Here is a 23386-nt window from a genome sequence, read left to right as displayed (position 1 = left end):
CTTTAGAGTCTCCTTCCCCTCCCTAGCTTTCCTTATGTGAACCTGGCTTCTTCTTCCCAGACAACAATTTGACAACTGGCCAGTGTTGCTTCTGTCACTCAAAAGATAGTAATATGAATATTAATCCACTATTATACTGAAAGATTATAAAACTGTACATACTTTGGGTGTCACTCATTTCCATACTGCCCAAGCCCGGACACACACATTCCTAAAAGGAGCTAACCTTCAGCAGGGCCACTGAGGGGTCACATGGCAAAACAAACCCTGACGCAAGACGCAGCCTTTGGCTGGCACAGGGATTGCAACGTGCTGACCTTAGTGTAGGAGGCCAGGCCTGAAGAAAATCACTTCAGGGTTTGTGCTTCTTTGTTTGCTTTATAATATTTTTGCTTTACGGCAGTTTCATAATCTCAGCTGACAAATGTTAAAATTAAAGGAACCAAAGAAATGTCTCTCGAAGAACACTTGCCCTCCATAGCTTATCCGAACTGCAAAAGTCTTTGAGTTTCAAAATTCGCCAGTGAGGGTTAGGTACTACTGAACATTTTGTTCACTAAGTCATTGTAAAAGACTGAATATTAATGTCACTAAATTTTGAAGTCAGTATAAATAATGCATTGCTAGCTAACTTTTGTATTATGTTTCTCTCAACCATCTCTTCAAAGAATGTTGTCACCATCTGCACCAGCGCCACTAACGCACATGGACTAAGGTAGAAGGATTCTAGGCGGAATGCACAGGCAACACAGTATCATGATGAAATGCAGGATGTGGAGGACTGGACGCATGAAGGCAGCCGATGCTCTAGGCATGCATAGGGGTGTTGCCAGCAGACCCGGTCCCACAGCCAGGCATGCTTGAACATACAGAGCACAGGGCATGATGGGACTCATGTCCACAGACCAGCCACAGAGAGCCAAAGCAAGCCTAAGGGAAGCCGGGATGACAGATGCTGTTTGGAGGACTAATCTGGCCTACAGAGGGGAGGCAAATGTGGCTTTGGGTCAAGCAGCAGATCGAGGCGACCAAAACAGACCTCTGACCCAGATTTCCTTTTTGCCGTATCGTCTATATTGAGGAGGTCCCCAAAGCGCTCATTAGTGATAAACTGGTGGTGCGTTGGAATGACACCCGTGTGGCGCCGAGCTGCAATGTCGGCCTCTTCTTGCTCGCGCTTAAGTCGTCTCTGGTCCGCTAAAAGTTTCTGCCATGAAATCGCATAAAATGGGCAGTGAATCATCTGGTCCAGGGCAAAGGAAAGCTTCCAACAAAAGCTACTACCCAAAAGGTGCTGGGTCAATGGGGAGGAAAGTTTAAGGATTAGATGTTGCAGGGGTTGGGGCCACAACCACCATGTCCTGCTATAACCACCTCTCCACGCCACTCCAGGCAGGAAGGAGACAGCCCCGCACAGGAGAGACCCGGGGAATACTGGGGCACAGGCATGGATGAATTCCAGAGTTATACTGTCTGCAAACCAGCCCCCCACGCAGCCCAAAGCCTCCTACTTCCTTATACATGGGTGGCAAAGGCCAGGTGACCCAGGGGATAAATCCAGGGCATTCATAAGCACGCTGGGCTGGGGGTGGGAGGCTGGAAGCACTATCCTTACCTCACTTAGGCAGTGATGAGCTCCCACAGAGTGTCCCCATGTGGGACTAGGGCTGGCTGACTCCTCCGCCCACATCAGGCCTATGGGCTAAACCTGCTATGGGCTTTTATTCTGTGGGTCTATGGTGACTGGGTCAGTTTTGGGCTTCCCATGTCTGCTACTCTAATATGCTTGGCAGAGTGGAGCTGCCCGTTTCAGAAGACATGGCACCCTTCTCCTAGATCAGCCAGTCTTTTCTCTGGGTACAGTTTTTAGGAGGCCTTAGCACAAGGCTAGGTATGTGACTGACAGAGAGCATCAGTTACTTTCCTGCTATATTTTTTAAAAAGATTTTATTTATTTATTTTTACACAGAAGGGAAGGGAGGGAGAAAGAGAAGGCGAGAAACGTCAATGTGTGGTTGCCTCTCACCTGCCCCTTACTAGGGACCTAGCATGTGCCCTGACTGGGAATCAAACTGGCGACCCTTTGGTTCGCAGGCCAGCACTCAATCCACTGAGCCACACCAGCCGGGGTTCTTCCTAAGACTTTTAAACTTAATTATTTCTTTGTTAGGTGAAATTAAGCTGAGTTTAAGTGAACGATGTAGAATAAATATTTATATATTTAATATAAATATAGAAGATAAACTAAAAATAATGGTACTTGGATTTTGAAGAAATATTCTCTCCTAAATTAAGAAAACAAGCCATCTATTTCCATTTTTAAAGGTCTTTTAAAATAATTAAACAATGATATATTTACAAAATGTTTCATTTCCTCATTGCCTATTGAAACGGCCCCATGGAATAGAATTTTAATGTTTTCTTATTCCATACCAAACATACATTCTTGAGATTAAAATTTTTATATGAAAAGCATTAACTATAATGGATAATTCTTACATTCTTAATAAAGCATTAGTCTTCTTCCAGCAGGTAATTAAATGCCTCAAGTGACACCTAGTCCCAAATGACAGTAGGCCCCATTTTCCTCTTTTTTTTCAGGATCTACAAATAATAAAGTAATAACTCATCAAATGGCTATAGGATTTCCAGTGCTCAGCTACGTTGCTGTAAAGATTAGAGAAGAGGGCCCTGGCTGGTGTAGCTCAGTGGATTGACCACAGGCCTGTGAACCAGAGGATTGCGGTTTGATTCCCATTCAGGGCACATGCCTGGGTTGCAGGCTGGTTCCCTGCAGGCCAACTCCCAGCAGGGGACGCAGAAAAGGCAACCATACATTGATGTTTCTCTCCCTCTCTCCTTCCCCTCTAAAGATAAATAAATAAATAAATAAAATTAAAAAAAAAAAGATTACAGAAGAAAAGACATCAAGTGCTTTGCAAAGCACAATGGAGCCTGGTTTCTAGCTTGGTTTCTGGTACAAGTTAACGGGGTGGGTGGCCCTGGAAAGCTGCTACCCTGTGGGAACTAACAAGGGGACTAACTAAATGACCACTAATGTCTCTTCCATTATCCTCTATCTGAGGACCAACACATTACCTTTTCCTGAAATGCCATTACCATCAATGTTAAATAATACAGCGGCTGCATAGAAGAACGCCAGGATTGACACCCCATTAACTGGGAAGTGCGTTTTTTTCATATCAGTGGGAGTGGACTAATGCTTGAGGCCATACCCCTGTGCTCTGGCAGGGTTACACAAACTCAGTGAAAGTGGACAGGGAATGGAGCAAAGCTCCCAAACCAGTGCTTGAAGCTGATCTCAGTAAACCCATCCTTCCCATGGCTGAACCACATAAGCCGAAACCATGGATAAAGACAGGAAGTTTGTAAGGGTTTTTGAGCCCGTGTTATTCAGTTAAAAAGATGCTCCCTTTCTGAATGTACCTCTTAATAGACCAGTGGTGACAATGACTTAGTTAAACAGACCTCCTGTGTGGCCGGCAGAATTCTATCACAAAACCTGCCACGGTGGGCACTACGGTTCTCACTAGTAAGCTGGGACGTCGCCTTCTACCACAGCAGTCTGGGCTTGCACAGGTGGGAACCTTGTCCCTCAGGGATGCTGACTCGGAATGAATCTGCTCTGTGGCCTCATGAACACTCACTGTCCATGTTATTACACATAATTCTGTACACCAAATCCCTCCACTCTTTTCTTCCCATGGACACGTGCAAGTGCCCTACTGAACAGTGTCTGTAGTACCTGGAGAGGGGAGAGCTGTGGTCTTTCCTGGCTTTTGTCTCACCATTTGGCAGTGATGATTATCGTCTAGCTCTCCTCAAAGTTGGCCTTACTCTAAATGCTTAAGAAAAGCCCACCTAAACTCTGAAACTACTCAACAAAACAGAACAACATAGGGCTTTAGACTTTATAGGGAAAGGAAAGTGCATAGACATGAACACCCTCCTCTCAGGCTATCTCATCAAAGCAATTCTTCCACCTCCTAATTAATTCATCACAGGAAAATGGGCATTGCAGTGTGTTCCATCTGCAAGACCCTTTCTCCCGGGGAATGCAACAGCTAGAAAGCATGCCTCCTATCAACATTGCATTACCACAAAAGCTTGTGATTTTGTCCATTTGGCTGATGCATAGAATGACCTCTTCCTAAATCCCCAAATGCATTACTTTTCCAGCCCAGCGCAGTATGAGACGCGTTGGCAGCCGTCAGGAAAGGGCTGCTTCCTGAAGCTCTTGGTGGGCATCCACCAACGTTTACTGGGGCGCCCCTCTTCTTCCGAGTTAAAGGCAACTTCAAACTGTTTCACAGCATGTATCAGGGTCATTACTGGTTTTCAGTTTCCTTTTTCTCCAACTGCATCCTTCCCAACACGAACTGTGCTTTGTGGGGGGCAGTACAGGAGAAGCGTGTGGGTGGACTTCCCTAGAGAATAATCAGGCAGGGGGTGGGGGAGAGATGAAAGAGCAAAGAGCGGCCCAGGGTGGGTAACCTCTTCCTGAGCCTCCTGGGCAGCCGTACGGGCTTGACATCGCATTTAGAACCCAGCACCTTGGGAACATCACTCCTACTTTTTGGAAGAGTGGAACAAAAGGGAAGTGACTAAGCCTATGTCATATAAATACAACATCACTTCGGACATTGCCAATATTTCCTTCCAGTGGCTAGGCCACGTCACCTGTCTGATAGGTATCAAGAACGTTTACTTCCTTCATATTTTTATGTGTGCGAGAGCCAGGAGATACTGGAGATGGCACTTACCTCTTTATCATCATGACGTCTTCGGATGAACTCTTCTGTGGATTCCAAGTAATCAGCGGGTATAAAATGTCTTGGTGATTCTGAATCTTCAAAACAACAAAGTAGAATTAAAACAGGCAAAGATTTAGTGGGAAACCAGACTGGGAAAAGAGTTCACCTTTCATCCATTCTAAATTTCAGGTTTTTACAATTGTTCAGACCAATGATCAACAATCAAATTCAGAAGGAAAACAAAACAAAACAAAACAAGTTCTCCCCACGTTTTGGACTTACTTGTAAACTAGCATAATACAAAGAAAACTCATTAGAAAGCAAAAGGTGAGCAGAGAGGACCTTCTCTGAAAACTGTCCCTGCTAAGAGGCGTGCAGGATCTCACAGGGACACACTGTACACTCACACACACACACACGCACACACACACACACAGGGCCACCGAGAGAGGCTGCCTCTCAAAAAACCACGGGGTGAGTTGGGGTTGGTGCAAACTGCAAGGGGCTCAGAGGTTCAAATGAGCAAATTTCTCAGATGAGCTAAACGGCCAATTTTTCTTTCGAAACAGAGTTTGGTGGTTAGTCTGAATGACATGGGGGGCTTTGTTTTTAAAGAAGTGCAGCCACTACGAGCCATGGTTAATTGCCAAGCAAAACAAACAGAAAACAAAGGGTGGACCAGAAAATGAGCACCAAGAGCACACAGGAGGAGAGGACAGAGCAAGCAAGGTGGAAAGACAGGTGAGGTGAGACTGGGCAAATACACAAAATGCCACCTCCGAGGGATGGTCCCAGTTCACTCTGTGGGTTGTTGTTTCTGTCCAGACCGCGGTCTGAGTGCGGCACAGAGTTTCCATTACTAAAGGCCCTGGGGCAGTCCTCGGGGACCATGGATCTCTCCTGAGGGGGCTCTGAGGTCCGCCTCAGCCTGGCCATGGTGTGCCTTGAAGACAGACGTTTGGGGACCGAGGGCTTGCCCCTGGAGCGGGGCTCATCCTGATGGGGCTGACTGGGGAGGTCTGGTTTCCAGCCCAGTGGCGGGACTGAGAGGTCCCCAGGGGAAGGTTGTCTGGGGTGGTGCTGGAGGGGCTTTTTCAATCGGAAAGGGAGGGGGCTCATCAGGTAGATGTTCCTGAGGAGCGTGCTCCTGTCCCCTCTGGGATCCAGGCGCCAGTCGGGCTGTCGGGAGGTCTGCTGCTGCTGCTCGTGCTTCCGGATGGTGGTGAAGCGGGTGTAAGAGGCTGGGCAGGTGCCCTTGCACTTGTTGAGGTGGTGTTTGGGGAAGTCTCCATGAACACTGCCACTGCTGCCCTCTCTGCTGTCACTGGAGATGTTTGAGCAGTGATCGAGCTCGTCGGAGCACATGGAAAGGGGCTCTGCAGGTACCAGGCCCCTGAAGCCCAGGGCGGGGTCCACCATACTGCTGCACGTCGGGGAGGCGTAGACCCCTCCAGGGTTCATCCCACCCATCTCCCTGGGCCGGAGCTTGGTTGACTCCAGGAGGGACTCGGCAGAGCGGGCTGAGGTCAGGCCACTCCGGGACAGCACAGGCGTAGGGGACTTGCTCAGTCTGCCGGACAGGTCCAGGGACGGCATGGACCTTGACCTCTGAATCAGCTGCTCAAAAGCCGTGATGCGGGAGGACACAGTGTGCTTGGGGATGTGCTCCGGGCCCTCCTGGCTGGGGCCCAGCTCGCCCCTGGCCAAGGCCAGGCTGCTCCTTTCAAAGTGGGAGGCAAGATCGCGCACGCTGGAGGAGGAGGCGGATCCCAGGAAGAGGCCAGCTCGGTTGATCTGGTGCATGTCCCGATAGAGCATGGAGAACTGCATCCCAGCCTTTCTCGAGAGAGGGCAGGGCCTCCTGGCGCTGGTGCCATACTCCTGCAGGCTCATGGTGCTGCTGGACTTGCTGTCGTAATCCCGCCGGGAGCGCATGAGCAGGTTCTCGATGCTCCCCCCGACCTGGAGGGGGAGCCCTCTCTTGGAATCATTCAAAGAAACCGAAGTGCAAAGGTTCTCACAGCTCTGAGCCTTTTCTGATGGCAACAGGACACTCTTCTGTTCCTGCAAAAGAGCACTGGGAGCAGAGAGCCTGGGTTTGAACTTGGAGGGAAGGATTTCCGAAATGCAGGCTTTTGCAGCAGACAGGGGTTTCTTGTGCTTACACACAGGGCCTAACGCATTGCTAGTGTTAACCGTTCGGCTGTGAACTGAAGATGAAGAAATCATGTGAGCATTCCCACCTTTACGATCCACTGGAAAGCATGCAGAATAAAATAAACAGACCCATTAGGTTAAAGCTGAAAGCTGCTAAAAAACAAAACAGGAGAGGTAACATGCTCATCTGTAATAGGATTCTTTTTATTAAAAAATTTCCAGTTGATGTCCAGAAGCAAAATAATCTATGCTGCAAAGCAGGTGCAAAGATGCAACGAAAAAATGGCCACCTTGCTAGAGTCAGGAAGGGCTAAAGCTCAGCTAACTTCTAAGAAAAGGGAATCAGAACAAAAAAATAAGAGACAGAGAGAGATGCTTCAGGGAGAGCAAGGTTGGGGTTTCCAGGAAGGAAAACTATTAACACCAGAAAGAAAAATGGCCGGTGAGAGACTAGCGGAAGGGACATAAGAGGGCTCGGAGGCCTGGAAGTGGACCTGAACAAGGCAAAAGTTATCCCAGTAGCTGGAGGTTCACCCACTGCCAACACCCTGATAACAGTGTGGCTGGGAGACACCCCGATTATGGTGGACAGGCGAGAGGCCTGAGGCTTCACTCAGTTACCTTTGGTGGAGGCCGAGCTGGAGGGTCGCTTGAGCCCACTGAGGCCCTGGAGAGGGATGTCTCCACCTTCCAAGACGCTTTTATAAATCTGCCTCTCGTTCTCCAAGCTACCGAGGTCCCCGGGAGCCCCATCTGATTCCCTCTTCACTGCGTGGAAGTTGGAAGAATATATACTAAGAACAATGGAATTTTAAAGGAAAGAGGGAAGAGGGGGAAAAAAAGAACAGACGTTAGTATTTTTAACATTTTTCTACAACGCCCATTTCCAGCTGAGGATAAGAAACACACGTGCTGGCTAATGAAGCGCCGCTTTTTCTAAAGAACATTCTTATTTAGACATGCGCCCTGATTGAGATGATGACTGCGCTTGTGCTCTCAAAGAATAACTGAGAAACGCTGCTGGGGGCGGGAGGGCAGGAGATGAGACTAGGAGGCGGGCAGGGGGACGGGGAGGGCAGGAGGGGTGCAGGATGGGGCGGGGGGTGCCCAGGGGCTGCACACAAGACGGGGCAGTCAAAGGCATAAGGGGAGCCTCCAACATGTTGCCAGCCAGTGTTGGCGACTCCGAGTCCATCACTTGGATTATTTTTCTGGGCTACTTTTCTTTGGCTGATGGAGCATTAAAATCAACCATGAAAAGAGGGAGCCCGGCTGTCCTGAGTCTCAGGAAAATCAGCCACCAAGTGGAAAAGGGACCTGGGACTCTCTGTGCTTTTATTATGCTAGCCACATTTTGCACCCGGTTCTTTCAAAATGTATATTCAGAACATGATGACACGTATATCATTGTTTCACTGATCTACCTTTCGTTTGTTTTTATCTTGTTGAAGTTCCGGGCATTTTTGCAAGTTACCACAAATCCTTTTTGGAATGAGGTGGGGCACAAAAAAAATTAAGAGCATGTATTCAATGAACCCCTCCCTTCCCCTAACCCGTTTTCTGTGCCCTCACGCACGGCCACCCTGACTCACGGACACACACACTCAGACAGGGGAGGGGTTCTTCCCCACGGAAGCACTCGGGCTTCTGCGAGGCTGCTTCTCGATGCTACTGAATTCAGTTTGCTGGTATCAATACGGATTTCTCAGCTCCAAAGATGTGAACAGCTTGATGGAATTTCCTCGTCCCCATAGTTTATCATGAATATTATCGAGTGCATAGAAATGTGTAAGGAGCTACCATAGAGAACTCCCATGTGTTCCCCCACCCCGTTCTACAAGGCACACTGGGCCGCGTCGCTTTATCGCGCATCTGCCCATCCCCTTCCCTTCACCCATCAATCAGGAAGGGACTATTTTTACAGCTCATGCAGCCTCTGGGGCCCCATGGGCATGGATAATGATGGCAACAGCAACCCTACACACCACCAGGTGAGATGGCCTATGTGGGGAGCACTGTGCCAAGTGCCTGATGATCATGCTCTCTCTAACCCTCACAAGCAAACCCACTTTTTCCATTTTCAGATGAGGAGCCCCTCTGAGAGACTGGGGCTCTGGTCAACGCAGGCACAGCTCAGCGGAGTGGCCGCAACCTGAGCCATGGCTCAGAGGGCCACCGGAGGGGACTCTCAGCCGCGTTTCACAGAACACTTCTGGTAGCTGTGGAGGCTCGCACAGCACAGCACAGCACATGGGGCCCGAGGACACTCCAGCTCCACATATATCAGAACCCATCCCCAGTGGATGTCTGGGACAAGCAGCTGCAGAACCCAAGAGTTGGAAACAGAAAACAGATGAAGACTAACAGGCAGTGTCTCCACCTCAGGGAGGTGAAGTTCACCTGGACCACACGGGGCTGGTTTTAAGGGCTTCGCATGCCTTATGTCAGGGGATTACCTAGGCGGCCAGGGTTCCCCTGGTGCCTCCCCCTTCTCTCAGGCCTAGGTCAGGTGACCAGATGCTTTCCCCCTTTCCTCAGCCAAGACAGAAGATCATTACTGGGAACCTAAGGGAGAAGAAAACCAACCCCCAAAGATGAGAACATAAAAGCAGGCGGATGAACTGAGTCTACAGAGCAGCCTCCAGGGTGCCACTCAGAGAGGAGAAACCTCCGGAATGACCAGGAGGGGGCCGTCTCCTTCCCCAGGCTGTGCCCTGATTTTTAAAGCCCACTTGACTATAGGATCTATGAGGACACTCAGTAAATATCTGTTGAATGAATGAAAGGTCCCATTTTCTGAAAGCAAACTGGCACACATTATCTGATTAAGGATGTGTTTTGATTTGTGGAACTACGTACTTAGAAATTCTTCCACACATATAATAAGAACTGTATCATGTTCACTGAGGGCTCTGAGCTCCTGAGGTCACTGACCACAGAGTCATCAGAACAGTGGGGAGAAGAGGACTGCAGGCACTGGGGGTGGCCCAGGCACCCAGGCTGGCCGTCCTTCCTGGTGTCCAGGCCCCTGCCTGGGTGGCCTATTCCTGCCTCTAGAGACAAAAAGCCTTGACTCTCCCAGGCTTGGGGGCCAGACCTAAGGACAAGGCCTGCCACCCATACAGATTTGGGCTCTCCTGCTTCTGCCTGCAGGGACATTCACAGATGTCCCCAGTTCTGACTGACAAAAGCCATCAATTCTAGTCAGAAGGCTAGAGGAGGACCCCTAACAGTGACTTGCAAGGGTGTGGCACTCCACAGCAATTTAAATAAATATAAGCTCATCTAAACTGCCTTTCACGTAGAACTTCCTAATGAAAAGTAAATCTGCCTCCTCCCTAAACCTCCCTTCCACAGTCCACCCTCTTCTTTTTGGTTGCATTTTCTGGTCTCGTCCTTCAGCTTGACCCCAGGTTTCTCCTTTTTGTACATCCCAACCGCAAAAAGGATCCACATGCGGAAGTCTTCTAGTCTTCCAACCGACGGCTGTGGTGACCGAGGGCGCTTTTGTGAGGGGGCAGTCTCCAAAGCCCTGGTGTGGGGAGACCACACCTCGCTCACACCGAGTGACTCCGACAGGGGCTTCTACCCTGCTGTCCTTTCAACTGCCTCAGCCTCGAGCAGGACATCCAACGGGCCTGCCCTGGCTCCTCCTGACTTCTCGGCCATAATGTAGCTGCTGACCTCACCTCCTCTCCCTCCTCGGCTGTCAGAACTCACCCACCACCCCCACCAGCCCCCTTCCCCCGCCCGCTGCCACTTTCTGGCTTTATTCCACCCATTATCACCATTTTCCCCCTGCTTCCCCACCAGAACGACAAACCAGCCCTCAGGAAACCTCTCAGATTGGATTTGCTACGGCCAATTGTTTTCTTTCTGATACCAAAGCCAACAAGCTTTTTCCAGATGTGGGACACTTTGCCACTTGTTTAAAAACAGTATCTAAAAGGTCTGGTACAGTGTTTGTTTGTTTGACAATAAATGTATGTTTTTCATCAGCTCTCCTAATGAGAAAGGCAGACATCATTTGTGCATTGCACCAGAGGTGGAAACTGAGGACCAGAGTGGAGAAGGCATTTGTCATTGGTCACGGAGCTGTTGGGTGTTTGCTGTGTTCAAACAGATCAGAGAGGATGAGAAAAGTGGCCTCGGGCCCACTTGAGAGAGGCACTGATTACTTAACAAAACAAGTCAAGTTCAGAAGCTCTCAGCAGCTCTGGCTGAGGAAGAGCAAGCCAGGAGGGGACAGGGAAGAGAACTTACCCCCTGGCCAAGATGCAGAGCTGGCTGCGGAGTTTCAAGGGGATTCAAGAAAAACACACTCACTCGAAGAATAGAGCGAGAGAACAGAGCAATCATTTTAGGGCCAGTTGTGCTGACTGGAGGCTCTGGAAGAGGAGGGCGGGGTCTTGGCAGCTGGGATCCCAGCCAGACTCCAACAAGGAAGGTGGGTCAGCCGAGGCAAAGCTGCTCCTCTTAAAGACTGGGAAATAGTCAGTTTCTCTCAGCCTCGACTCCCTTCATCTGCAAAACCACTAGGTGTGGGGAGACTGTCCTAAACGTTCACCCTCCCATCTGTTATCTATGGAGACCTTTCTGCTGGGCTCTATTCACACACATTCAGCTGCCTTATAGGCAGCTCCACTTCAATGTTCCTTAGGCATCTCGAACTTGACATGTCCCAAACCAAACCCAGCTCTGTTCCTCCACCTCCCATCTCCCAAGCCAGAAAGCCCAGAAAATCAACCTCCTTCTCCCCCTCCTTGCTCCCCAAATGTAGTCAGTCACCAAGTCCTGCTTACCCCCTGTCCTCGACACAGCTCACCTTAACCCTTCCTCCCTTGCTCCTCCACCTCCTGGTCACCACCCCACCCGCTCACCCACACCTCTGCAGTGCGCACTCCATCATGCCCCCAGTCTCCAGCCCTGTTTCCCACTGACTATTTATGCAAACCACTGCCAACGACAGTTCTACAAATGATCTTAGCACGTCATTCCATGGCTCATTTTATTCATTTAACAAGCATTTATTGAGCATCTACTACATGTCAAACACTTTCCTGGGTGGAGAATCAATAAGGAACAAACCAGACAAAGGAATTCCAGCGTCATGGAATTCACTGTTCAAAACCATTTGGTGTTTTCAGGAAGAAACTAAAAAGGAACTGTGGCTATGGGGGGGGAGGGCGGGGGGCAGGGGTGCTCTAGGCAATCCAGAGAGCGCAGCTGCATCCTCTAGCCTTTTGTAACACATGAAAAAAAGTATTTTTTCTACTTGTAATGTCATGTTGTTACTATTCACTTTTTAATGGCCTCCTCTATAAAGGCCACCTTTCCTCCTCCACAAAACAGAGGTACTCATTCCCCCTGGGGTCCCACCATTGCTGGTGCTGTGCTGGATTCTGATCATTATTTGCAAGTCGGTCTCCCCACTATATTCGAATTTTTCCCTGAGGGCAGACAATTTATCTGATCAATCTTTGTGTGACTGGTGCCTAGCCCTGTTGTTTAGTAAATATTAGTGGAATAAATGATTCCAAAAAATTAAATGCCTACATGCACATAGATTTATGACATATTTTTAAGCCTCGGGAAGTTTCTAATATTTCATCAAGTTCTTCAAGTAATGAGTTGTGTTTTGAGCTTCAGTTAGATTAAGGGGAAAAGTGTTTTTTTTCCTAGTGTACCATTACCACTTAGGAAAATAGCAGCTCTTGAGTGCCACCTGCTGGCCATATAGAGTAAAGCTCTTTGGTTAGGCAAAGAATGTATTCGTGCTGATCAATACTAAGCAATGATGAAACTGAGTAGGCTGAACTATTGGTTTGCAGGCCTGGTTAACTCTACAGAAGTAAAACATTGAACATACGCTGTGATCACAACTATAAAAATGTATTATTTGAGAGGAAGGACTGGTAGTTATGTTAGAACATTAGGACAAAGGGTGAATTTCTTCCTTGCTGTTCCCACATTCTTTTAATAGTCATTCACAACTCCCCTTTCTTAAGTCCTCGGGTTACGTCAAATCTCGCCAACGTTCTTTTTAACAGCTCATTTCTGTCCGAACGAAAGGGGCCAGACTCAGCCCACAAGTTGCCTGCCTGGGTGCTGAGCAAGCTGGATTCTAGCTAATCGGACCTTTCGATGCCTTCACTTGTCCAGCAAACACGATCACGCGCTTCCCGACGACGCACTTGAGCTCCTCACCGATTCCAAATACGTGAAACCTTACTCATTCGAACAAATTGGGAGAACACCACGCTCAAATTACTGATAGATCCCCAAATGGTAGAATAGCCAGAGGAAAAAATATCTCCTCTATTCCTGCCAAATATTTCATGTGAGCCAGGTGGGGCTGAAAGAACAGAGGTCTCTGGGACCTGTTTCGACCGCATGAACAAGAGTGCTTGGTAAATTAAAACATCGAATACCTTTATGTACACGAATACTCAGTCTGACAGCAGTTTGCTCTTTTAAGCAGTATGCCTTAGTCCCCTTCTATCCTGCCAACGATGGCACAAATAGTTGCCTAAATTGCCTTTTTTTCAGTCACTCCAAAGATAGTAAGTTGCAGCCTGCTTTGCGTTAATTTATCACCCAATTTTGAATCAGTACAGTGCAGGTGAGCGCATACTGCCAACCCCAGTCCCCTGCCCAAGAAGTTCACGGGGGCTAGTCTGACAAGATTCGGACGGTTCTCTCACATACCTGCTGGGGGCCTTGGGCATTGCACTGCCTGCTCCCTTGCCCCTCGAATGAGGATTAAAAATAACACCTGATCCTGGAATGTGGAAGGGACTAAATGAGGTGAATCACGTAAGGTGCTAAGCACAGGGCCTGGCACCCAGTAAAAGCTGAATAAATCATTCAAGTCACCACTTCATTCGAGACCTGTGTGCCTGACTCTGACAGCCCGTGGGCACTGCTTTCTTTGCTTTTAATCTGTACAGTCTGCTTCAATCACCTGCCATTTTGCCTTCTTATTCACTAGCACTCATTGTGTGTGTGTGTGTGTTTTACCCCCCACCCAAACTACTAAAGGACTATTTCTTATGTTCTTGTTATAATACCTAGCATAGTGCCCCAGATCCAGCAGAACTAAGGAATTCAATGAGCTGGCCACCTGCAACCAGTGCATTTTTTGTCCTGGGCATTTCAGGGAGATGGGGGTGAGGAGGTGGAGAGGAGAGACCAGGCAATGGGGCTAACTTGATTCAATCCTGGAAATGTCAGGCATTGGGCAGTCAGAACTGAAGACATGTCAAGCTTTGTCACTGACAAGCAAGTGACCTTCAAGGACCAGGGAGAGTTTGCTTGGAGCCTTCCTTATAAAGGAAGCCCTTTATCTACAGACAGCCTAAGGTCACCTGGTGGTCTTCGACCCTGGCAGCACATCTCTGGGAGCTTAGAAGGCCTGAGACCCCTCACCCTTGACGCCACATGCCCTATGAGTTCAGCTAGCTCCTTAACACGGAGCAAGCCTCAGAACCCAAAGTGGAGGGAGAAGGGGGCAGTCCGGATGATACAGCTGAACTCCGGCTCTGTCGCACTGGTGGCCTGATCACCAATCCCACTGCAAGTGCGGACACTCTGCACTCGACCTTCTCCAGATGGAGCTGTCCTTTCCGATAGGAAGCTGTCCCCCTAGCCACTGTCCCAACACATCATCTCAACTGCATCTGACACTCTGAGGTACATTAATCAAAATAATTAATATAAATATTTATAGAAGAAATACTTACAGAATAGATCTGGTTAGAGATTTGGTCACTGCCCTAAAAGGGTTAAGGTGGTTTCCCAGTTTCCCAGTGAACTCCTCCAGTCCCAGCAGATTGACTTTCCAACGAAACTGCTCTCGCAAAACGCCCAAGTGCCCATCAAGTTTGCCATCAATATGCATCAACTCAGCATCAGATCAAGTCAGGCTTCCATCTGAGCCGGTGATTTTTGCTCACTGTGGATTTGCCAAACCCAAGTGGAGCAGGTAATAGCTGTGCCTCCCTTCCTGCCACACGAAGAATGGCAGGAAGCCTTCCTGCCTCCCTTCCTGCCTTATTCGAAGAATAAGCCACAGATCTGACAGTGGAGGAGGAACCGCTCCAACCACAACAAACCCCCAGATTCACGGGGTGCGCCAGGCACAATGGAGGTACAGTCCTTGCCCTCAGAAGTTCATGACATATTAACAGTTATAAAAATGCAGCAACATAATTCAGGGACACAGCAAAAGTCAGTGTCACAAGAGGTATTAACGTGAGACTGGGTACAGATAGGCTCAGTGAGGGTCTTCTTGGACAAGCAAAAATGCCTGTCATCTACTGTGTGTGCAGGGCAGGGCAGGGCAGGGCAGGGCAGGCAGCACCGAACCACTTTCAGCTGGGACAGCAGCTGCGTGGCAAAGTTCTGAGACAAAGAATCTGGTAGAGAATGCAGGGGGGTTAGCAGGTAGTTTGGGGGATGATGTGGGGGAAAGGATGCAGGATGGTTTGGGGAAGGTTGCCCCATGAAGACATGAATGAGGCGTGCACACACCACCCAGGGGGATCCTAAGAACTGGAATGGGGAAATAGAGCCACACCTCTGAGAATCAGGCCAGCGAGCCCCCTCGGCCCCGCCCGTCCCTGCGCCAGGCCCTTATACATTCATACCCCTCCTCCCCACAAGAATCAGCAAATGAGGTAAACTTCCATCCTAAACTCAGGCTGATGCACTCATGTTCTAAAGGTAAAGATGACCACTCAGGAAAACTCATCAAAGTTAACATGAAACATCACAAAACTAATTTTGAAGAGGAGGAGAAAACGGAAGGAAAAAAATTGGAGACTAGAATGGAATTGCTGCCTATCACTAAACCATGTACCATCCAAAGCCACTACGCTGCTTCAAATGTAACGCGCTTGGGCCCAACACACGGGCTCCTTCCCATTCTGACATTTCACACATTCAGTCATGTAAACAAAGTGGCCACTTACTATCCAGGAGGCTCTGCAGAAATTTCCGGAGTGGGGCTGACTGCTGAGCTCTGTAAATGTCAAAAAAAAAAAAAGAGAGAGAGAGAGAGAATATGATTTATTTTGACTCAGATGTTTCAGGCCAAGGGAAAAGAGAAGCCCCTTCCCTTTGCTGACTTGGACAGGGACCCCTGGGAGAAGGGGACCCCTGGGAGAAGGGGCTCAGTGCTGGTGAGGAGTGGTGTCTTTTCCTTGGAAGGAGGCTTTCTGGGCATGGGGGTGTTCTCGTTGTCTCTGGTCTTTTGACCCCAGCGGCTACAGCCAAGGTTCTCTGGCTGGGTTGGGAGATGGCCTCCGGGGTTGCCTGTACTTTCAACCACGGGCCCAGTGGCAGAGGCGCCCACTGGGCAGAGGGGCCCACCTTCTGGCTGGCACGCATCAGTGGCATGGACAGCACACACTGCGCCAGTGCACCCCGACCTTCAGACACCCCTGCCAACCCACCAGACTCCTTCATGCACCCCAGATGCCACATCCAGAGACAGCCACCCCAAGCTTCAGGTACAGAATGCACGGAGTTTGGACCACTCGTTTGCCCCTGCAGATGTAGAAGTGTGAAGAGGGGGAGAAATGCAGTTTTACAAAAGCTATTCATGACCATCTCAGCCTCAGTGGGGAACATTTCAGAAGATTACATGCTACTATGCAAAACGAAGAAAACAACTGAGAACTACATGCAGAGAAAAAGCAACATAATTGTGTAGCTTAGGGATTCTGTTGTCTCGTAGAGAAAAATGCAAAGGGTTCGACACACATGCATTTAAAAATAGTGTGGTGGTTGGATAAATCAGTGAAAAAGTTAACTTTTAAAGATACTCCTATCTCTATTAATGACCATTACAAGGAAAACAAAGTATCTGGGGGAGAGAAATCAGGAGCAAGGAAAGGGAGAAGTGGAAGGGGGGAGGTGACAGGTGAGAGGTCCCCTTCCCGCTGGGTCCTGTCCTTTCTGCGGGCACCTCGGCCTCAGGAGGACAGCTCCCTCTGCTCCCCATTACTCCTCAGAGGAGGTGCCCCTCCCACCTCCACATTCATCCATCCAGCCCTTTGCCTGCCTGCCTGGTCTCTCCTGCCTACCCTCTCTTCCTGAATCTGACCTTTGACATCTGTCCACTCTGGGTGTTCGCCCACCTCTGTGGACGATGCCCAGGTTTCCACGTTGAAAAACTTCTGTCCGACCCTGCCGAGTCCTCTGGGCATGCCCCTGCCTGCCTCCCACCACCAGGTGTTTTGGATCAGTGCTGCACCCCTGGGGGCCCCCTGGTTCCTTACCACACCACTGCAGCTCCCATCTGCACTCACCCAGCAACCTCCGAAGTTTCCTGAAACCTCTTGGTCATCAAACCCACGGACCTTCCCTCAGAGTCTACTTCGGGACCTCTCTGGAGGCCTGGGTCGCTCTCGCCCTCTCTTCTCACTCCACCACTTTTTTCCCCCCACATCGCAGAGCTGTTCTCTGCCTGACCCTCCCCTGTCCTCCCGTTCCTTCACCCACATCCCTCAGTAGTTGCCGGTCTTTCTTCCATTCGCTCAACCTTTCCTTTACCCCTGGGTCCAGCGTCTTCATTTCCTGCAGGACGCCAGGCACCACCTCTCTTCGGGAGACTCTCATGGGCTTCGTAAGCCCCTGCCTCTCCCAGGAGACCCAGTCTATGTCTCCAACTGTCTACCGGATACTCCCTATGTGATACCCAGCCAGCTCCTCAAAAATAAATGACCTAAAGCCGAATCCTTCATCTCGCCTCTGCACTGACTTTCCTCCCCATCTTTCTTCTGTGACATGCAATGTGTCCCCATTGTTTGGGCTGCCTGGAGTTGCTTTGTTCCCCACCCCATTCGTTGATTTTCACACCAATTAATCAGCCTGTTCCCTGCTATTTCCTCTGCTCTCACACCCCCCACCCTCCTCGTGCTGTGCAGAGGGTGGGCTCTCAACCACTACCTGCCTCCTTGTCCTCCCAGCAGCCCCCACCTGACGGCCCCCCTCTGAGGCAGCATTTCCAAGGGCTGACACTACTGTTCCTGAAGTACTTCTGAATTAAATCCCTGGTCTGTGGGCAACATCGAAAACTTCCTTAGTTGTCTTTTCTGAGTCTCTATAATCCAGGGTCAACCCTGTTTCCCAAACCTATGCTCCCACTAGGACCACCCCAAATGTTCTATTACAGCTGAATTCTACTCCATCCCTTGAGCACATCCTCAACATGTTCACGTCTGTGCTCCTTACCAGGCCTCCAGGGGCCGCCCCTGCTCTCACCCCTACCTGCGGCGTCCCACCCTCTGGGATCTCAGCTAGCTCTCTTCCAGTCTGCTCTGGCTTCCCAGGAGACTTCCCTCCCTCCCTCCCTCTGGCACTTAGAGCCCCTCCCATGCACTTAGCTCTGAGCAGGCACTGCTGTGTGCTGCTGGCTCTCTTCAGCAGAAGAGAGTGACTCAGCTGTCATGCTCCCGGAGGCAAAGCCCATTTTTAGGTGCTGATTTAGAACTTCCATCAGCGTGTCTCATATGTATTAGGGACTAATGAGCAGCGGCTAACTGAATGAATGGCAAGATGATCCATTTATGCATTCAACTCTGTGTGCCCATCTTGCCCCGGGGAAGGAGGCCATGTACTGGAAGCCATCTCTGTGACCCTCAGGGAACTGCAGTGAGGTCGCTTCTCCAGTGGCCGTCCATCCTCACGGGGGTTACAGAACCATTCGTTATCTGGACTGCTTTCAGTCCCTGTCCTACCCCAACTCACTTTAGGATACACCTGCAGCCACGGCTGTCAACTCGAGAACTCAGACCTTCAACCTCACGCTGGCTCCACCCTGGCTGGGCAGAGCCCCCTGCCCCTGCCTGTGACATCTGTGTCTCAGCTGCCTGCACTGTGGCTCAGATGTTGTGCCTCCTGGCAGTTCTGAAGGGAGCCCAGGCCTAACGCTGGCCCCTGGCTTCCTCATCCTTCACTGATTCTGGCTTCTGAAGCCCAACTCCCCCAATCTGTTAGTGGTTCCCTGGCCTCTATTCCAGGCTCCCACATCCCCAGTGCTGCTGTAACCCCTGCTTTCCTTACCCTGGCCCTGGGTTAAGTCTGGCACTCACATGACTTTTGGTACCCAAGTCACTCATGCTGGTGGTCTGACCCGCCTTCCTTGTCTTAGTTCTGAAGTTGACCAGAATCCACTCACAATTTCCACTTTTCCTGTTGCAGTCTGGGGGTCTTCCTGGCCTCTTTAGCAGTGTCTGCATTCCTTTGTATTTTCTGTAAAGACCCCCTTTCCTTGTAAGGGCCTCTCTTATTTTTTCAGGGAGCCCTAGGAGCAGTTCTGCAGATACTGGGCTGTTTTTCTCCCCACTAGGAACCCGTTTACCTCGGACTCGCTCTCTTTCTGACCTATCCTTTAATAAACCACATTTTGACATAGCTCCATTTAAAAACATCAGTGCTGGTCGAGTTTCAAATGCTTGTTTGTTTGTGGCCAGGCGGTCTGGCCTCCGGGGTGCGTGTTTTCATTGAGAACTTTCTGACCTTTGAAATCACAATATGACTGCTCTGACAATGCTGAGCCCGTCAGAGGCACTCAGCGTGCACGACCCCGCCTTCACAACGACCTCGACCTCGACCTCGACCTCGACCTCAACCTCAGGGCTGCCACAATGACAACGGCCGGATGGAGGCTCCCTGAAAACTCAGAGAAGGCGTTCCCAGGCGGAAGAAGGGGAGTTAGAGGGTCACCCCTGAAAGCAGAGGAAGCTGGGGGGGGGGCAGTTTAAATCACCAGCCACCCAGGAATATGAGGAAAAACCCCTTTAAGGAAGATGCCGAGCTCAAAAGAAATGGAAGCAAAAATGAAGGAGGGGGAAAGGAAGGAATGCAAAGCGGGAGTCAGGAGGCCATGCAGCTTTACGGAAATGGCACAAACTCCTCACCTTCCCTACAGCGAAAACGGCGGAGCTGAGGGGACAGAACAGAGCCGGGAAGGGGACTGGTGGTGGCACGAGAAAAACTCAGAAATACCTGCGACAGGTCTGCACTGGGTGACTTAGTAAGCGTCTCCACTTTCTCTACATCTGCCTCTAACTCTGTTTGGTAGAGGTCGAGATCTTTTTCTAGGTTAGTCTGGTTCAAGAAAGAAAAGGTGGGAAAGCATGTTTCAGTTTAGAGGAAAGGCAGAGAGAATGGCAGGTTAAGTTTGAAAAATGAACTTTTTAGTGTTATATCTTAATGAGGCAGAGATGGCATGGTTAACACAAGAGCTCACTGTGAATTACAGAAAGCCATGAGGACAGGGAAGGCAGCATTAGGCACAGAAAATCTACATCCTGAGTGACCTGAGTGCCAAAACTCGATTCTACTTCCTAAGGAGAACTATAAATTCAACAAAAACCTACCTTCAAGGAAGTACCTATTTTCTCTCTTTTCAGAGTAGGGTGACTGTGACAAATACTACGTGTCAGAAGAATAAGTCATTGCTTAGGGAAAAAAAAAAAAGCAAACCTCTAACCATTAGTACAAGTCTTAGAGACTGTTAAATAATCACCAAGCCAAAAAAAAAGTTATCAGTTTAAAGTAAAAGCGATTTAAGGAAACAAAAGAAAACCCCACAACACACTCACTCTAACCACGCTAGAGCACACACACACAGCCCACGGGGGTGGGGAATTACCTTTCTATCCTCTCTAGGAAGGATAGAGCAGTCTCCAGGAGTATAATCCCATATCTTTTTGGGAGGCTGATGGGAAGCAGAGGAGGAAATGAAGAAATGAGCATAAAGACATAAAGACAAACACGGAGACTGGCTCAAACCAAGAGGGGCACACGTGGGGGGGGGCTGCCGACACAGAGAGGGGGACCGAAAGCGACTGGGTGGGCCCTGGCGGGGACGCTCGTTTCTAAGACTCTGTCTCAAGAGTCAATCTTTGTTGGAGTTCAAATATTGACAACTTAAAAGAAGACACAAAGAAAAAAAATAAACAAAAACATTAACACCAATTTACACCAAAGCAGAAACTTTAGAGTTCCTTATTGTTCCTTTTGAACTGGACTGACACCGAGCTCCCGCATTTTCCAAGCAGTCCTCTCCACTGTGAACTCCACGCTTTGTTAATAGTAAGTGTGTGAATTTGGAGACCTGGCCGAGGGCGGGTGAACTGGCCTGCATGCGCTGTCTGTGCTTTGTGGCAACGATATCCACACACACACAACGGGTGTCGAATTTTGTGCTGTGTATCTAGATAATTTTTAAAATCTTTCACTGTTTACTAGACTTTGTTAACATGTTAATGGCAAAGCCATGCCTTCCATCTGCCTTAGAGAACAGAGTTTATACGATGAATTTAACCAGCGGACTGTAAGGTTATCTTTGCTTTCTCCTTTAACTCTCCAAGGTAGAATTGGGTGCATTCCCACGACAGAAATCTGCGCGAATTGCTGTAAGTTTCGTGAGGGAGGGGATCGAAGGGCAGGACACCTGGAAGTCACAAGCCAATTCTAAATCTCCTCTCCCCACCCCCACCCACCTTGCACTGCCTATTTAGACTTGAACTTTCTTATACAGTGACCTCAGAGGCAATGGGATCATTAACAGCTCCCAGAATTTTGTGAAATTTTCATTATAACCAACTACAAAAGCATTCAAATTGGTTTACATTGTGACATTTTACCCTGAGCTTGCATATAACAATCATATCAATTTCTATAGAAGTTAGAGGGGAAAAAAGGGGAAAAAAAGGTCTAACACTCAGGCTCTTTGTAACGAATTTGCAAATGAAAAGCAACCCGATTTCAAGATGTATTCATCCCTGACAGCACCAGGCCAGTGATGTGACCTGTGTGTCCATACAGGGCTGTTAACAACTGTCACTGTTCTTTAGGCACTTTGTACATGTCACAGATGGTTTCTATGGGGGAGCAGACACTCGAAGGCCACTGAGGGCGCCCCTACTCATTTCTTTAGCGGAGAAAAGAGAGACAGTGCTTACAAATTAAATTGGTTTTAAACAACCTTCCCCAAAATGGTCGCTGGCGTCTTGAATGATTTGATACTCTACAACAACCTATTAGAGCTAGGAGGTATGACAGTCAGGATCTTGCTGAAATTTCAGCTTGTTCAGGTGCCTTTCAGTGAAGGGGCTCAGGAAGCACAGAGTCTGGGGGGAATGTCTAGTGTGTAAGTTCTGGCAGGCTTTCTCTCTCAGGGGAACGGGGTCCTGCGTCGGTAGGGAATAAAAAGTAGGAAAGATGACCCACAGGCTTTGGTAGGAGTTTTGATTCCACTCTGCTTCTGAATGACTGAAAACATTCTAAAACAACTTTCATAGTTTATGCCACTTTTTACTCATGTCTCTTACTCTTTTATGGCCCGCCGTGCCTGGGGCAGGAGGGAGGTTGAAAGAAGAAAAATTTTCTCCCTATCACACCTTCTCACCAAATGCTGGGAGTCATGTCCAGTCATTCCACTTGGTTCCACTAGGTGGCAGGCCCACCCCTAGAATGCCTTAGACCGTAGGGAGCCATTCATTGCAACACTAGACTGTTCCTCAGGATAGACATTAAGTTATTTTGGTAAGTCTTCAAAAGCACTATCTTTTATTACTTTAAAAGACGGAGAGGAGGGTGAGAGGTAGAGGAGGCCCAGTATATGGTGGCGGAAGACGGTCTGACTTTGAGTAGTGGGAACACAGTGCAACATACCGATCTAGTACCATAGAAATGTGTGTTCGAAACCCATTTGACCCTATATTAACTAATGTCACCCCAGTAAATTTAATAAAAATTTCAAAGACTATAAAAGACCTACATAAAAAAGTAGCAGTCCCATTTAAGGAGGACTCTGAGGTTTATGCCAGCAACACTCATGCCTTTAAAAAAGTGACATTTTTGGAAAAACATCTCTTTAAATCATGAAGAGGCAGTTACAAACCAATCACAATCAATTAGAAAAAACTGTGTCGTAATATTTCCTGAAAGCTAATATTTAAGATAGAACTGATTTAGCTACTTGGCCAACAAGGACACAGCTAGCAACTGTGGATTCCGGACGGGACCTGAAAAGTCAATGACACAAACTCTTGCTTATCCATAATTTAAAGCTAATAGCTTTTGTTCTCCTGACGGAAATTTAGAATTAGTATATATACCAATCACGGTCTTTTGAGGGGAAATGGGGAGGAACTATATATCAAAAGGTTTTTCTGAGATATTTGAACAGGTTTTAAGAAAAAGAAGAAAAGGAGAAGGGTTGGAATACTATTAAATATTTGCATGTGAAAAAAGCTGCCTGAGGCAGACCCCGTGGGTGTCTGAATGGCAGACAGCAGAGAAAAAATGGAGAGAACAGGAGGAGTGAGGTGCGCATCAAACTTTGGGAAGGGGGAGTTGGTGTACGCTTTGGATTAGATGCTTCCCTCTCCACTGGTCACTAGGTGGCGCTGTTCACCCAGGACAGCTTAGCTACT

At 48.8% G+C, this 23386-nt stretch overlaps 1 protein-coding gene across 32 annotated transcripts in view; it reads right to left on the bottom strand.

Annotated features, from left to right (window-relative positions):
* SORBS1 (sorbin and SH3 domain containing 1) overlaps positions 1–23386 on the bottom strand; it is a 229659-nt gene that overhangs the window by 33694 nt on the left and 172579 nt on the right. For 14 of the 32 annotated variants that reach the window (XM_037050881.1, XM_037050882.1, XM_037050885.1 and 11 more), the window contains 4 exons: positions 15905–15954; positions 7554–7726; positions 4785–4870; positions 1040–1207 (listed from right to left, as the gene is read on the bottom strand). In XM_037050881.1, the coding sequence (XP_036906776.1) occupies positions 1040–1207; positions 4785–4870; positions 7554–7726; positions 15905–15954 (477 nt within the window). Of the gene's footprint in view, positions 1–1039; positions 1208–4784; positions 4871–7553; positions 7727–15904; positions 15955–19946; positions 20049–20595; positions 20662–23386 lie in introns of all 32 variants that reach the window. The other 18 variants (XM_037050873.1, XM_037050870.1, XM_037050874.1 and 15 more) reach the window with 5 other exon arrangements.

This window comes from Sturnira hondurensis, unplaced genomic scaffold (genome assembly GCF_014824575.4).
Source record: "Sturnira hondurensis isolate 20B ecotype Veracruz unplaced genomic scaffold, ASM1482457v3 Scaffold0006849, whole genome shotgun sequence".
NCBI classification, from domain to species: domain Eukaryota; kingdom Metazoa; phylum Chordata; class Mammalia; order Chiroptera; family Phyllostomidae; genus Sturnira; species Sturnira hondurensis.
The sequence above is the reverse complement of the archived record's forward strand: the minus strand, read 5'-3'. Positions and strand labels throughout refer to the sequence as shown.